Source organism: Megalobrama amblycephala, unplaced genomic scaffold, assembly GCF_018812025.1.
Source record: "Megalobrama amblycephala isolate DHTTF-2021 unplaced genomic scaffold, ASM1881202v1 scaffold775, whole genome shotgun sequence".
Lineage (NCBI taxonomy): Eukaryota > Metazoa > Chordata > Actinopteri > Cypriniformes > Xenocyprididae > Megalobrama > Megalobrama amblycephala.
Window position 1 is genome coordinate 69,584 of NW_025953553.1, and position 14,493 is coordinate 84,076.

Consider the following 14,493-nt stretch of genomic DNA (forward strand, 5'->3'; position numbering starts at 1 on the left):
CATAAATTCGTTGCCTCGCCACGGCCAAACCGTTTGAGATATCCAAAATCCGTTTGCAATTAAACAACTTCAATGTGTTAGCAACAAGTTAAAAAAAGCTTGGTGTAAATTGGATAAACCCTGTAGGAGTAGTAGTATAAAATTCATAGCCTGTTTTTTCAAAAAATTAACATTCAAACAAAAATAGCCGACTTCCTGTTGGTCGGAGCTAATGAATGTAAATTAGAAAATTGTCCGGCTTAATGAGAACAATATGTGTACCGAGTTTGGTGACTGTAGAAAAAACTAACCCCCCCACTTTTGTCAAAAGGTGGCGCTACTGAGCCCCTCCACCACGCCCATTTCTATGGCTTTGTCCATGTCTACTGGTTGACAATATTGATGTGTGTGTCGAGTTTCATGCAATTTGAAGCATGTTAAGAGCCTCAAAAACACTCAAGAATATTATTTCAGTTTGACCTGTTGCCATGGCAACAATATTTCAAATATCAAAAATCCTGTCATAGGTCTACATCTGCTGTGTATTGACATTACACTGATGAAGTTTGAAGCAAATCAGGTTAAAATAAGAGGGTGATCTCAAAGCATTTCAAAAAGTGATACACTTCCTGCTGCCAGTTGGTGGCGCTATAACTTTGACTCACAATAGTCACATCCATGTGATCAGACTACTACAACCAACACACTCGTGAAGTTTCATAAAGATCAATATATGTATGCAGACGTTATAACACATTTCCTGTTTCATTTTCTCGCCATAAATTCGTTGCCTCGCCACGGCCAAACCGTTCGAGATATCAAAAATCCGCTGGCAATTTTTAATCATCAATGTCTTGTCTTCATGCTGACCGAGTTTGGTGGCGATCGGATTAATCGCCTAGGAGGAGTATATCAAATTCCAGAGCATGCGTTTTTCAAACAACCCTTAATAGCTGACTTCCTGTTGAGGTGGCGTTTAACTTAGAGCACGAAAGTTGTTCGGCCCGATGAGGTCTATATGTGTACCGAGTTTCATACTAATACGTGCAAGCGTGTTTAATATATGGACCAAATTTTCAGACTTTTTTCAAGGGGGCGCTGTCGAGCCCCCCTGCCACGCCCGGGTACCAGCCTCTGCGGCGTCCTAATGGCCGCAGATTCCAATGTGTGTGCAAATTTTCAGGAGTTTTTGAGCATGTTAAGGCCCCCAAAAAGCCCCAGAAGACGGAAAAAAAATAAAAAAAATAAAATAAAAAAAAATAATAAATATAGCTGCGAGCAGCGATGGCGGGCCCAAGCCCGGTGGCACCGCCACCCCGGTGGCTTCAGGGCAACTGTGCACAGCGGGCAATAGGCACTTAAAACGGTTAAACATCAAAGGACTATGTCAAATTCACTCCACATTTACTGCACTACAAGGTGCCACTATAGAGCCCCTCCTCCCTGCCCATTTTCAAAGGATTACATGTGCCAAGTTTTAACATTATTCTGATGAATTTTGAAGCAAATCAGGTAAAAATAAGAGGGTGATCTCAATGTATGCTGAAAGTGACACATTTTCTGCTTCCAGTTGGTGGCGCTATGACTTTGAATCACAATAGTCACATCCATGTGATCAGCCTTGTACAACGAAGACTAAGCCGAAGTTTCATCAAAATCAATTAATGTATGCAGGAGTTAAAACACTTTGTTTCCCTTTTCTTGCCATAAATTCGTTGCCTCGCCACGGCCAAACCGTTTGAGATATCCAAAATCCGTTTGCAATTAAACAACTTCAATGTGTTAGCAACAAGTTAAAAAAAGCTTGGTGTAAATTGGATAAACCCTGTAGGAGTAGTATTATAAAATTCATAGCCTGTTTTTTTTAAAAAATTAACATTCAAACCAAAATAGCTGACTTCCTGTTGGTCGGAGCTAATGAATGTAAATTAGAAAATTGTCCAGCTTGATGAGAACAATATGTGTACCGAGTTTGGTGACTGTAGGAAAAACTAACCCCCCCACTTTTGTCAAAAGGTGGCGCTACTGAGCCCCTCCACCACGCCCATTTCTATGGCTTTGTCCATGTCTACTGGTTGACAATATTGATGTGTGTGTCGAGTTTCATGCAATTTGAAGCATGTTAAGAGCCTCAAAAACACTCAAGAATATTATTACAGTTTGACCTGTTGCCATGGCAACAATATTTCAAATATCAAAAATCCTGTCATAGGTCTACATCTGCTGTGTATTGACATTACACTGATGAAGTTTGAAGCAAATCAGGTAAAAATAAGAGGGTGATCTCAAAACATTTCAAAAAGTGATACACTTCCTGCTGCCAGTTGGTGGCGCTATAACTTTGACTCACAATAGTCACATCCATGTGATCAGACTCCTATAACGAACACACTCGTGACGTTTCATAAAGATCAATACATGTATGCAGACGTTATAACACATTTCCTGTTTCCTTTTTCTCGCCATAAATTCGTTGCCTCGCCACGGCCAAACCGTTCGAGATATCAAAAATCCCCTGGCAATTTTTAATCATCAGTGTCTTGACTTCATGCTGACCGAGTTTGGTGGCGATCGGATTAATCGTCTAGGAGGAGTATATCAAATTCCAGAGCATGCGTTTTTCAAACAACCCTTAATAGCTGACTTCCTGTTGGCGTGGTGTTTAACTTAGAGCACGAAAGTTGTTCGGCCCGATGAGGTCTATATGTGTACTGAGTTTCATACTAATACGTGCAAGCGTGTTTAATATATGGACCAAATTTTCAGACTTTTTTCAAGGGGGCGCTGTCGAGCCCCCCTGCCACGCCCGGGTACCAGCCTCTCCAGCGTCCTAATGGCCGCGGATTCCAATGTGTGTGCCAATTTTCAAGAGTTTTTGAGCATGTTAAGGCCCCCAAAAAGCCCCGGAAGACGAAAAAAAAAAAAATAATAATAATAATAATAATAATAATAATAATCCTTAGAAGAACAAGAGGGCCCTGCGCGAATTTTCGCTTGGGCCCTAATAATAATAATAATAATAATAATAATAATAAACGGAGCAATTCCAATAGGGTCCTCACACCATCGGTGCTCGGGCCCTAATAATAATAATAATAATAAACGGAGCAATTCCAATAGGGTCCTCACACCATCGGTGCTCGGGCACTAATAATTAAAGCTGCAAGCAGCGTTGAGAGGGCCCTCGCACCCGGGCTCACCGCCACCTGTTGGCCTCAGGAAAACAGTGAACAGTGGGCGTCATGCATTTAACACTCTGAGGTCTAAAAACGCGCCGGCGCGTTTTGCAGTTTTTTTTTCACATTGCAGCAAAACAGACTTAAAATACTCCGTCAATTTTTATCATAGAGACATAAGTAATATATCAAATGAAACTATAGAATGTCTTCTTTTTTTTGTGTACACTCACAATCAAAATAAAACTTTGTGCTTTTTAAAAATAAATAAAATATACAGGGTGTGCTGTCCTGCCATCTCCGGCTCTGCAAACATCATTCTAAAACGTCACTAAAAGTAACTAAAATAGACGGCTTATACATGCTACATGGACATGAGAGATATGTCTTTGCAAAGCTTTAAGTGTCTACTTTTAAACGAAACAAATAAATTAAAAAAAAAATATTCTCCCTTTATGTAATCAGTATAAAAGTAAAGAGAGGTACTGTTTCTCCTGTCTTACCTAATTATCTTTAATGTGTGCCCGCCCACGCGCAGAGCGCTCTATTCATAAGATAATGTGCTGAGGCGATCTATGCAAACTGTAAACGCCCCTAACAGCGTCTTAAAAAGCATCACTACTCAGGTGAGCAGGCTCTTCAGATGGTCCTGGACAGTGAGGAAGAGTTCACTTTTTCCTCGGAAGAAGAACACGACTCTGACGATGAACGTCTGCATTTTGAAGAGCGACTTGATCCAGCTGAAGATACAGTTTCTGATGAGTAAGTGATTTAGTTTTACTTAAATTATTTGACGTGTTTTTTCTATATAAGCGTACATATATATTTGCCTTATATTTACATCTAGGCCTATCTATATAACTCTATATAACTTTATCTCATAAAAATGCTTATAAATAGAATGCTTTTCTGTTGATATACTTAAATTATTTGACGTGTTTTTTTTATATAAGCGTACATAGCCTATATATTTGCCTTATATTTACATCTAGGCCTATCTATATAACTCTATATAACTTTATCTCAAAAAATGCTTATAAATAGAATGCTTTTCTGTTGATATTCGACTTGTTATTAATATGCATAGATACGTTGGATACACGCGTTAGATCGATTAACTGCATGCAGTTGAATAGCATATTATGATGAATGTGCTAAAATATGCTTGGTTGTGAAATGCGCGAACGTGTTGCTATTCACTAAATGTGCTAACTGATATAGCAGACTGTAACGTTTACACATTCGCACACTTTGTCCGGTAATGGCCATTGACATACATATACAGCATGCTTGTATACCTGTTAATTTCCTGTCAGTTATGCATAGCTAATGGTATGAGAGTAGTATCTTATATGCTAATAATAACAACAGTTTTTTTGTTTTGTTTTAGAAATGTGGATCCATCACTCTCGCATTCACCTGCAATTCTCACTAAGAGGGCACGCAGCAACACAGGCGATAATGAGAAAGAGTAAGTACACGTTTACCCACTATATGTGCAAACTGATATAGCAGACTGTAACGTTTACACATTCGCACACTTTGTCCGGTAATGGCCAGTTGACAGACATATACAGCATGCTTGTATACCTGTTACTTTCCTGTCCGTTATGCATAGGTAATGGTATGAGAGTAGTATCTTATATGCTAATAATAACAGGTTTTTTTTTTTTTTACAATTTGTTTTTTTTAGGAATGTGGATCCATCACTCTCACATTCACCTGCAATTCCCACTAAGAGGGCACCCAGCAACACAGACGGAAATGAGAAAGAGTAAGTACACGTTCACCCACTATATGGTAGGCCTATGTACACTACCGTTCAATAGTTTTGAAATCGGTATGATTTTTCATGTTTTTAAAATAAGTTTCGTCTGCTCACCAAGGCTACATTTATTCAATTAAAAATACAGTAAAAACAGTAATATTGTGAAATATTATTCCAATTTAAAATAACTGTGTACTATTTAGTCTACAGTGTCACATGATCCTTCAGAAATCATTCTAATATGAGGATTTGCTACTCAAGAGACATTTATTGTTTACAATTGTTCAGAAATGTTTCTTGAGCTGCAAATCATCATATTAGAATGATTTCTGAAGGATCATGTGACACTGAAGACTGGAGTAATGATGGTGAATATTCAGCTTTGACATCACAAGAATAAATGACTTTGTGAAATATATTTAAATAGTACACAGTTATTTTAAATTGGAATAATATTTCACAATATTCCTGTTTTTACTGTATTTTTAATTAAATAAATGTAGCCTTGGTGAGCAGACAAAACGTATTTTAAAAACATTAAAAATCTTAGTGATCCCAAACTTTTGAACAGTAGTGTATGTATATATGTGTCTGTATGGCTTTCTTTCTTATGCGTGCACAATATATTAGCATTAGTGCTTGGTAATGTTAATATATACAATAATAAACATTATATTAGTATTAGTTATTGATGATGCAAATAGTATAGCTCCTTGTGTAATAACCATCTCACTGTTTTTTTTTCTCCAGCTATAGCCCTAATGAGAGTGCTCCAAAACCCCTTGCAAAAAAGGCCAAGAAAAACATTCAGACAAGCAACAGGCATTCAGCTCTGTCATGGAAAACAGATAATGACACTGACATGGTTCCACAGACTCTGAGATTCCTACCTGCACGGGAACCTGGACCACAGCTGCGTCCTGCTGATGAACACACTCCTAAGAGTCTCTTCAAAATGTTCAAAATGCAAGGAATAATGCCACCGCTGGTCGTCGGAACTGCATGCTTTGCAAAGTACAGCTTGGTAAAAGGCAAGACACACCTTGGAAATGCCAGGCATGTGACATTTACTTGTGTCTTCAGTTGAAAAGGAACTGTTTTCAAAAATGGCACACAGATGTGTGACTGTTCAGATTCTCTGTTCACCACCTCTCACTGACCATTGGGCTGCAAAGATTATCTATATGTGATCAAGCAGGTTATGTATAGGGTGTAAAAGTGGGCTTTTTTTAATAAACCTTACCTTTATTTGCCTGTATACACAAAATGTGCCTTTGACCCTAGTTTATATGTGGATTATATTGTTAACTTTATTTTAAATAAAAAAGAAAAAAAACAATGATATGTCTTGTCTTTGCATTTTCTTAGTTGACTCAGTCACATTCCTGACTGAATGGCTCATTATGCGGCTCATTAGGGGCAGGGTCTTAATCTCCCCAGGTGTAAATCACTTCATTATTCATGAAGAGTCACACCTCTTCGCATATGGCCTAGCTAAACAAAAAGTGTCTTAGAAATTTAAAATCAATACAATGTTTTATGTGTCAGAGTAGGGAGGATCATTTCCACATCATTTTGAAGCAAAAACTCTACACTAAAATATACAATTCTCAAAAGTCTTGTGAAAAAACATTTAGTATGCATTTTGAGGTATTGTTTCAGTTACTTTTTTTTTTTGTTTTTTCAATAACCACGCATAAACATTATTCCTTTAAAAACACAAACATGTACATACATGTTCCTCACATATTATGGTAGCCTAGTTTGTGCTGAATACAGTGTAATGACACTTTTGTCATTAATATGTTTATAATCAACTGATAAAAGCACAAATGTCAGAGCATGTCAAAACTTCTCCAGGGCCCAAAATCAGCCTCAGACTCCAGAGGGTTAAGTGAGTGAATACAGGAGAATTATGCCAAAGTCATTTCGAAATGCTACACTTCCTGCGGCCAGGTGGCGCTTTTACCGTAAATGAATTTTGCCATGTTGATGTCTTCAGGCCAGGACTATCATTGAACACGTGAAGTTTGAAGCAGATCGGACATTGTATGCCTGAGTTAACTTCCTGTTTCTTTCGTGGCGTTAATCGCATACATTAGCACTCAGCCAAGTGTTGCATGATTTAACGTGTTTCTAGCATGTCTGGTACTTCGTGGCATGATGAAATGTGAATCTGGTAGTGAATTACAGTGTAAAGCATGCCACTTCCTGTTGCCAGCAGGTGGCGCTATGACTAACTGAATATTATCATATAGATGTCTTTAGGCCAGGACTCTTATCACACTATTATGCTCCAGTTTGGAGCAGATCGGACATAGTATGCCTGAGTTACAACAGTTTCCTCTTTCATGGCGAAACATCAGACTTTGTCAGGCCACCACGGACACGCCCTTCACCGAAAACTCAAGATCTTTGATATTTCTCATCGCTAAGGTCTTAAGATTAGACTGACAACATATGATGTTGATCTGGTTAAATCTCCATGAGGAGTTAATCACAGTGTAAACCATGTCATTTCCTGTTGCCTGCAGGTGGCGCTATGACTGTAACTGAATATTGTTATGAAGATGTCTTCAGGTCAGGACTCTAATAAAACATGTGAAGTTAGGGGCAGATCCGACATTGTTTGTCTGAGTTACAACAACTTCCTTTTTCATGGCGAAAAACATCAAACTTTGTCAGGCTGCCACGGACACGCCCTTCAGTGAAAACTCTAGATCTTCGCAATTTAACGTCACAAAGGCCTTTAGATTAGACTGACAAAAATGACATTGATCTGATTAAAGGCTGCCACGGACACGCCCTTCAGTGAAAACTCTAGATCTTCGCAATTTAACGTCACAAAGGCCTTTAGATTAGACTGACCAAAAATGACATTGATCTGATTAAATCTCTAGGAGGAGTTCGTTAAAGTACAACGTCTGGAAAATGCAAAAAACAGTGAATTAATTCAAAATATCTGACTTCCTGTTTGGTTTCGGATTTCGCTCCAAGAGACTTTTTTGTAGGTACTGGGCTGATAAATGTGTGTACCGAATTTCAAAATTCAATGTGAAATGTAGCGAGAGGGGCACTACGTTAGGTGGCGCTATTGAGCCATTTTGTCCCACCCAATTCTGAAACCCATAACATACGTAAATTTTCACCACTTCTGACGCGTGTGCAAAGTTTAGTGAGTTTTCGAGCATGTTTAGGCCCTCTAAAATGCGATTTACTTTGGAGAATAATAATAATAATAATAATAATAAACGGAGCAATTCCAATAGGGTCCTCACACCATCGGTGCTCGGGCCCTAATTAAAGCTGCAAGCAGCGATGAAAGGGCCCTCGCACCCGGGCTCACCGCCACCCGTTGGCCTTAGGGAAACAGTGAACAGTGGGCATCATGCATGTAAGCGAGTGAATACAGGAGAATTATGCCAAAGTCATTTCGAAATGACACACTTCCTGCTATCAACAGATGGTGCTTTGACCGTAACAGAATATTGCTATGTTGATGTCTTCAGGCCAGAACTTTTATCGAACATGTGAAGTTTGGAGCAGATTGGACATTGTATGCCTGAGTTACAACAACTTCCTGTTTCTTTAGTGGCGTTAATCGCATAAATTATCACTCCGCCAAGTGTTGCATGATTTAACATGTTTCTAGCATGTTTGGTACTTCGTGGCATAATGAAATGTGAATCTGGTAGTGAATTACAGTGTAAAGCATGCCATTTCCTATTGCCAGCAGGTGGTGCTATGGCTAACTGAATATTGTCATATAGACATCTTTAGGCCAGGACTCTTATCACACATGTGAAGTTTGGAGCAGATCAGACATAGTATGCCTCAGCTGCAACAGCTTCATCGTTCATGGCGAAACATCAGACTTTGTCAGGCCGCCACAGACACGCCCTTCAGCAAAAACTCAAGATCTTTGATATTTATCATTGCTAAGGTCTTAAGATTAGACTGATAACATTTGATGTTGATCTGGTTAAATCTCTATGAGGAGTTAATCACAGTATAAAACATGACATTTCCTGTTGACTGCAGGTGGCGCTATGATTGTAACTGAAGATTGTTATGAAGATGTCCTCAGGCCAGGACTCTAATAAAACATGTGAAGTTTGGGGCAGATCGGACATTGTTTGTCTGAGTTACAACAACTTCCTTTTTCATGGCGAAACAACAGACTTTGTCATGCCGCCACGGACACGCCCTTCAGTGAAAACTCTAGATCTTCGCAATTTAACGTCACAAAGGCCTTTAGATTAGACTGACCAAAAATAACATTGATCTGATTAAATCTCTAGGAGGAGTTAATCACAGTGTAAAACATGTCATTTCCTGTTGCCCCCAGGTGGCGCTATGACTGTAACTGAATATTGTCATATAGATGTCTTCAGGTCAGGACTCTAATAAAACATGTGAAGTTTGGGGCAGATCAGACATTGTATGCCCGAGTTACAACAACTTAATGTTTCATGGCGAAACATCGAAATTTGACAGGCCGCCACGGACACGCCTTTCAGCGAAAACTCTAGATCTTTGCAATTTAACATCTCAAAGGACTTTAGATTAGACTGACCAAATATGATGTTGATCTGATTAAAGCTCTAGGAGGAGTTCATTAAAGTACAACATCTGGAAATGGCAAAAACTGCACAAATTTTGCAAAGAAAATTCAAAATATCTGACTTCCTGTTGGTTTTCAGATTTCACTCCAAGAGACTTTTTTGTAGGTATTGGGCTGTTAGATGTGTGTACCAAATTTCATACCTGTACGTGAAATGTAGTGTCAGGGGCACTTTGTTGAATTTTTTTAGGTGGCGCTATCGAGCCATTTTGCCACACTTAATTCTGAAACCCATATCAGACGTAAATTTTCACTACTTCTGATGCATCTGCAAAGTTTCATGAGTTTTCGAGTATGTTTCGGCCCTCAAAAAAGTGATTCACCTTACATGGCGAAACATCAGACTTTGTCGGTCACCACGGACACGCCCTTCAACGAAAACTCAAGATCTTTGTAATTTAACATCTCAAAGGCCTTAAGATTAGACTGGCCATATATGATGTTGATCTGGTTTAATCTCTATGAGGAGTTTATCACAGTGTAAAACATGTCATTTCCTGTTGCCCCCAGGTGGCGCTATGACTGTAACTGAATATTGTCATATAGATGTCTTCAGGTGAGGACTCTAATAAAACATGTGAAGTTTGGGGCAGATCGGACATTGTTTGTCTGAGTTACAACAAGTTCCTGTTTCATGGCGAAACATTGAACTTTGCCAGGCCGCCACGGACACGGCCTTCAGCAAAAACTCTAGATCTTCGCAATTTAACGTCTCAAAGGCCTTTAGATTAGACTGACCAAATATGATGTTGATCTGATTAAAGCTCTAGGAGGAGTTCGTTAAAGTACAACATGTGGAAATGGCAAAAACTGCCAAAATTTTGTAGAGAAAATTCAAAATATCTCACTTCCTGTTGGGTTTACAAACTTTGCACCCCCGGGCTTTTTTGTAGGTATTGGGCTGTTACATCTGTCTACCGAATTTCATAACTGTACGTGAAACGTAGCACGAAGGGTGCTTAATTGAAATTTTGTAGGTGGCGCTATCGAGCCATTTTGCCACACCTAATTCTGAAACCCATATCAGATGTAAATTTTCACCACTTCTGATGCGTGTGCAAAGTTTCATGAGTTTTTGAGAACGTTTAGTCCCTCAAAAATGCGATTCATTTTGGAGAAGAATAATAATTGGCTGAGCAATTCCAATAGGGTCCTCACACCATCGGTGCTCGGGCCCTAATAATAATAATAATAATAATAATAATAATAATAATAATAATAATAATAAACGGAGCAATTCCAATAGGGTCCTCACACCATCGGTGCTCGGGCCCTAATAATAATAAACGGAGCAATTCCAATAGGGTCCTCACACCATCGCTGCTCGGGCCCTAATTAAAGCTGCAAGCAGCGATGAAAGGGCCCTCGCACCCGGGCTCACCGCCACCCGTTGGCCTGAGGAAAACAGAGAACAGTGGGCGACATGCATGTGAGCGAGTAAATACAGGAGAATTATGGCAAAATCATGTAAAAGTGCCACACTTCCTGCTGCCAACAGGTGGCGCTATAGCTAACTGAATATTGTCATATAGATCAGGTCAGGACTCTAATAAAACATGTGAAGTTTGGGGCAGATCAGACATTGTATGCCCGAGTTACAACAACTTCCTGTTTCATGGTGAAACATCGAATTTTGCCAGGCCGCCACGGACACGCCCTTCAGCAAAAACTCTAGATCTTCGCAATTTAACGTCTCAAAGGCCTTTAGATTAGACTGACCAAATATGATGTTGATCTGGTTAAAGCTCTAGGAGGAGTTCGTTAAAGTACAACATCTGGAAATGGCAAAAGCTGCACAAATTTTGCAAAGAAAATTCGAAACATCTGACTTCCTGTATGTTTTCAGATTTCACTCCAAGAGACTTTTTTGTAGGTATTGGGCTGTTAGATGTGTTTTCCAAATTTCATACCTGTACGTGAAACGTAGTTTAAAGCCTATACATCTAGACATCTTGATAACAATGAAGTCATCTCTGTCTTAAAAGCTACTGTGTATTAAGCTGTGTCAGTTTCATCATGCCACAGAGATTACACAATACCTATCGCTTGTTAGTTCCAACAGTTATAACCAAAAAACAGAAGTCACTTCTTGGTGCACAACGTTGCATAGTTCAATCTGGTTTTCAGTCAATCTTGTCAGGTTAATCTTGAACTTGCATTGCTCTCCAGGTGATGCCAGCAAACTTATCTGTATGTTTTGTCCTGTATGTTTTGCAGATTCGCCCTACTGTTACAAGCACTGCTGCCCAAGAGTCTATTAAAGACCGTTTCCAAGACCAAACCATGTCATCCACAGTCTCTATTAAAGGTCAGTGACTGTTTGACTTAATGTTTTACATTAGTTATGGTGGGAATATAAACGCATTGTGTCTATAAAGGATGTGAACCAGTGATGGTGTGGTGGCTTCTAGAGTGATGCATAACCCCACCCTCCCTGGCCTTCCTCATATTCTTTCCTGGTTCTACAGAGACCAGAGAGAGACCAGAAGTCCAGTCCTGCAATATAACATCAGGCAGTTCTGCTTGTGAGGTGAGGTTGAATACTGCTGTCTGTTAAAGCAATAAGTCCTGTTGTTTTACAACAATGGGACTTTAGTCAGTTCAACTGTACAATATAACACAGTTGTGTTGATTGATGTCCAAGTTCACATGTGCATTTTTCTGTTTAACTTGTTTAGACACAGCAAAATAGTGCAAGCATCCCTTCTGGCCAACACTCCGTTGCAGAGCTTGGTGACCACGCCCATGACTTGGAACCCAAGGTTTCCTCTACAGACTTATTCAGAGGTGAGTCCCTGCTTGAATAAGCAATGCCTGGTAAATACTGGGGTCTTGCAAAGCACTGTGCCTTCATGCCCTGTGTTCTCTTCAACAGACAGCGAATTGAGAGCAGAGTGTCAGTCATCCAGTCCCACACCAGACAGCCCTGAGCATGAGGTTAGTTTGAATTCAGCTGTTTATTACGGGATGTATGAATGTTTAGTTTCGTAAGAGACATATTTATCAGTTAATTACAATTAAACTGCAGGTACAGTCTGACAATCTTTGTCGGTACAGATAGTGATCATTTCACATTGTGTTCACCTGTCTGCATCATTCTGAGTGTCATAAACTTAAAGGTTTGAGTGAGGGTGTCCCTCTTAGGTGAAATGGACACTGTACCAGTTGATGCCTGTTCATCTTTGCATATTGCAGTTATTTTTTTAGGTGCATTGTGTCAGAGGTCAATGTGGCACTTCTTCTGCGAAAGAGGGGATTGGAGAAGTTGGTGTCCAGCACCAGGAGGTGTCACCCCCTGTGTTCTCAACAGACCTTACCAGTGGTCAGTTAAAGTTTTGAGTAAATGTTGTTAACTTCTGGCAATGCATGGCATGCCTGAGTGTTTGCACCATGAAAAGCATGTGGCAATATCAGGCCATTTTTAGATGATTATTTTGTGTCTTGATGGATGTTTTGAGTAGAATTTTGTCTGTCAGGTATGTGAGTTGAGTATGCCTATATGTGTTTTATGACTTGAGGAAAGCCAAGCACTGAATCTCCCTGTGTTCCCTTGTACAGAGACCAAATCGAGATCAGCGTGCCAATCATCCAGAACCGCGCCAAATGACTCTGCTTGTGAGGTGAGTCTGAATTTACCTTTGTTTTGAAATTTACCAATGGTAGAAGTACTGTGATGTTCCATGGAACACAATTTTCAGTGTTTTAGTAAACATAGTGCAGCTGTGGTGGAATTGTCCTCGATTCAGTATGGATGGTCTTCTCTAACCATGGTGTCCCCCTTACTCTGGTGTTTTTTCTGAGTGTGCCACACACTGGGACTTCAACAGTGGAAGACTCAGGGTTTGATCATGGATGTCATTACAGGTCCGAAGGACAGTGTCCTTGCATACCTTGAGTCTGTCTGTGTCACACACACATACACAGATCTTTACCTTTTTTTCACAAAATGACTTTAGTTTCTTAGAATTTTTTTAAAATTTGATTTACTTACATAGATTAGGGTTAATCAACCCACATAGCAAACAGACTTGGCCCAAATGTGGCCTCATAATGGCAATGCTGGAGTGTTGCCGGCACTGGCATGCATCATGTCAGCCAACCGTGGGCCATGTGTGGCAATGATGGCACTGCATGCATGACAGCAGACAACATTTGGGCCGATTGTGGATGTGAGGTGTGTGGCCCAGATCAGTGTAACGATTATGTGCCATACTCTGTGTACTGGACAATTGTAAGTATTTAGGCCTGCTATATTCAAGGCAAGATTTATTAATTAATTAATAATTATTAATTATTATTAATAATAATATTAATTGACTTATATATATATGAGTCATTTGAAAAAAAATGTCCAGATTTAAAAATGATACAAACAAAATATGATAACAAAAAAATATATTTTCCTAACAAGATAGTTATTTTATATATATATATACACACACACACACATATACATATACATATATATATATTTCCCCTACATAACAGTTTATTTAAAAATATATGTAAAGTTATAGTTACAACTGGGCGGTCAACTATTGTTTATTTTGGCGCGATCTCCACGGTAACACCAGCTTTTCTGGTTGGTGGATGAGGTTCACGTGATGCGTCGGTTAAAATTTCTCCCACTGAAGGGTGAACACGTCTGTCGGACAACCGCTGTTCTAGGTAAGTGAAGTTATGTTGTGTACGACCTAACATTAGATGTTATGTTATGTTAGATGTTTTGAATCAATACTTGGCCTTTTGGAAAGAATTGAACTTAAAAAAATGTACAAAAAAGCCGTCAAATGCGGTTAAAACTCGCAGATTATTTTGGTTATTATGATTAATGAATTCCATCACTCGTAACAGCTATCTTTAAAAATAGAATAACAACCCATTTTTGGCGCTTTTTGAAATACATGAAACTCGGATGCCACTTAGTTCTTTATTGAAGTGAATTT

The 14,493-nt window shown here is 39.3% G+C and overlaps 1 protein-coding gene across 2 annotated transcripts; it reads left to right on the top strand.

Moving 5' to 3' along the window:
- The first annotated feature begins 3,335 nt into the window (after nt 1-3,335).
- LOC125262169 lies at nt 3,336-6,220 on the top strand. Of its 2 annotated transcripts, XM_048180720.1 has the most exons (4): nt 3,336-3,917; nt 4,546-4,626; nt 4,849-4,929; nt 5,674-6,220. In XM_048180720.1, exons 1-4 carry the CDS (start codon nt 3,799-3,801, stop codon nt 6,008-6,010), a joined length of 618 nt encoding a protein of 205 aa, XP_048036677.1. In that variant the 5' UTR covers nt 3,336-3,798; the 3' UTR covers nt 6,011-6,220. The 2 variants fall into 2 exon arrangements, with proteins under 2 accessions (XP_048036677.1, XP_048036678.1); XM_048180721.1 differs by lacking the exon at nt 4,849-4,929.
- Nucleotides 6,221-14,493: the final 8,273 nt, after the last annotated feature.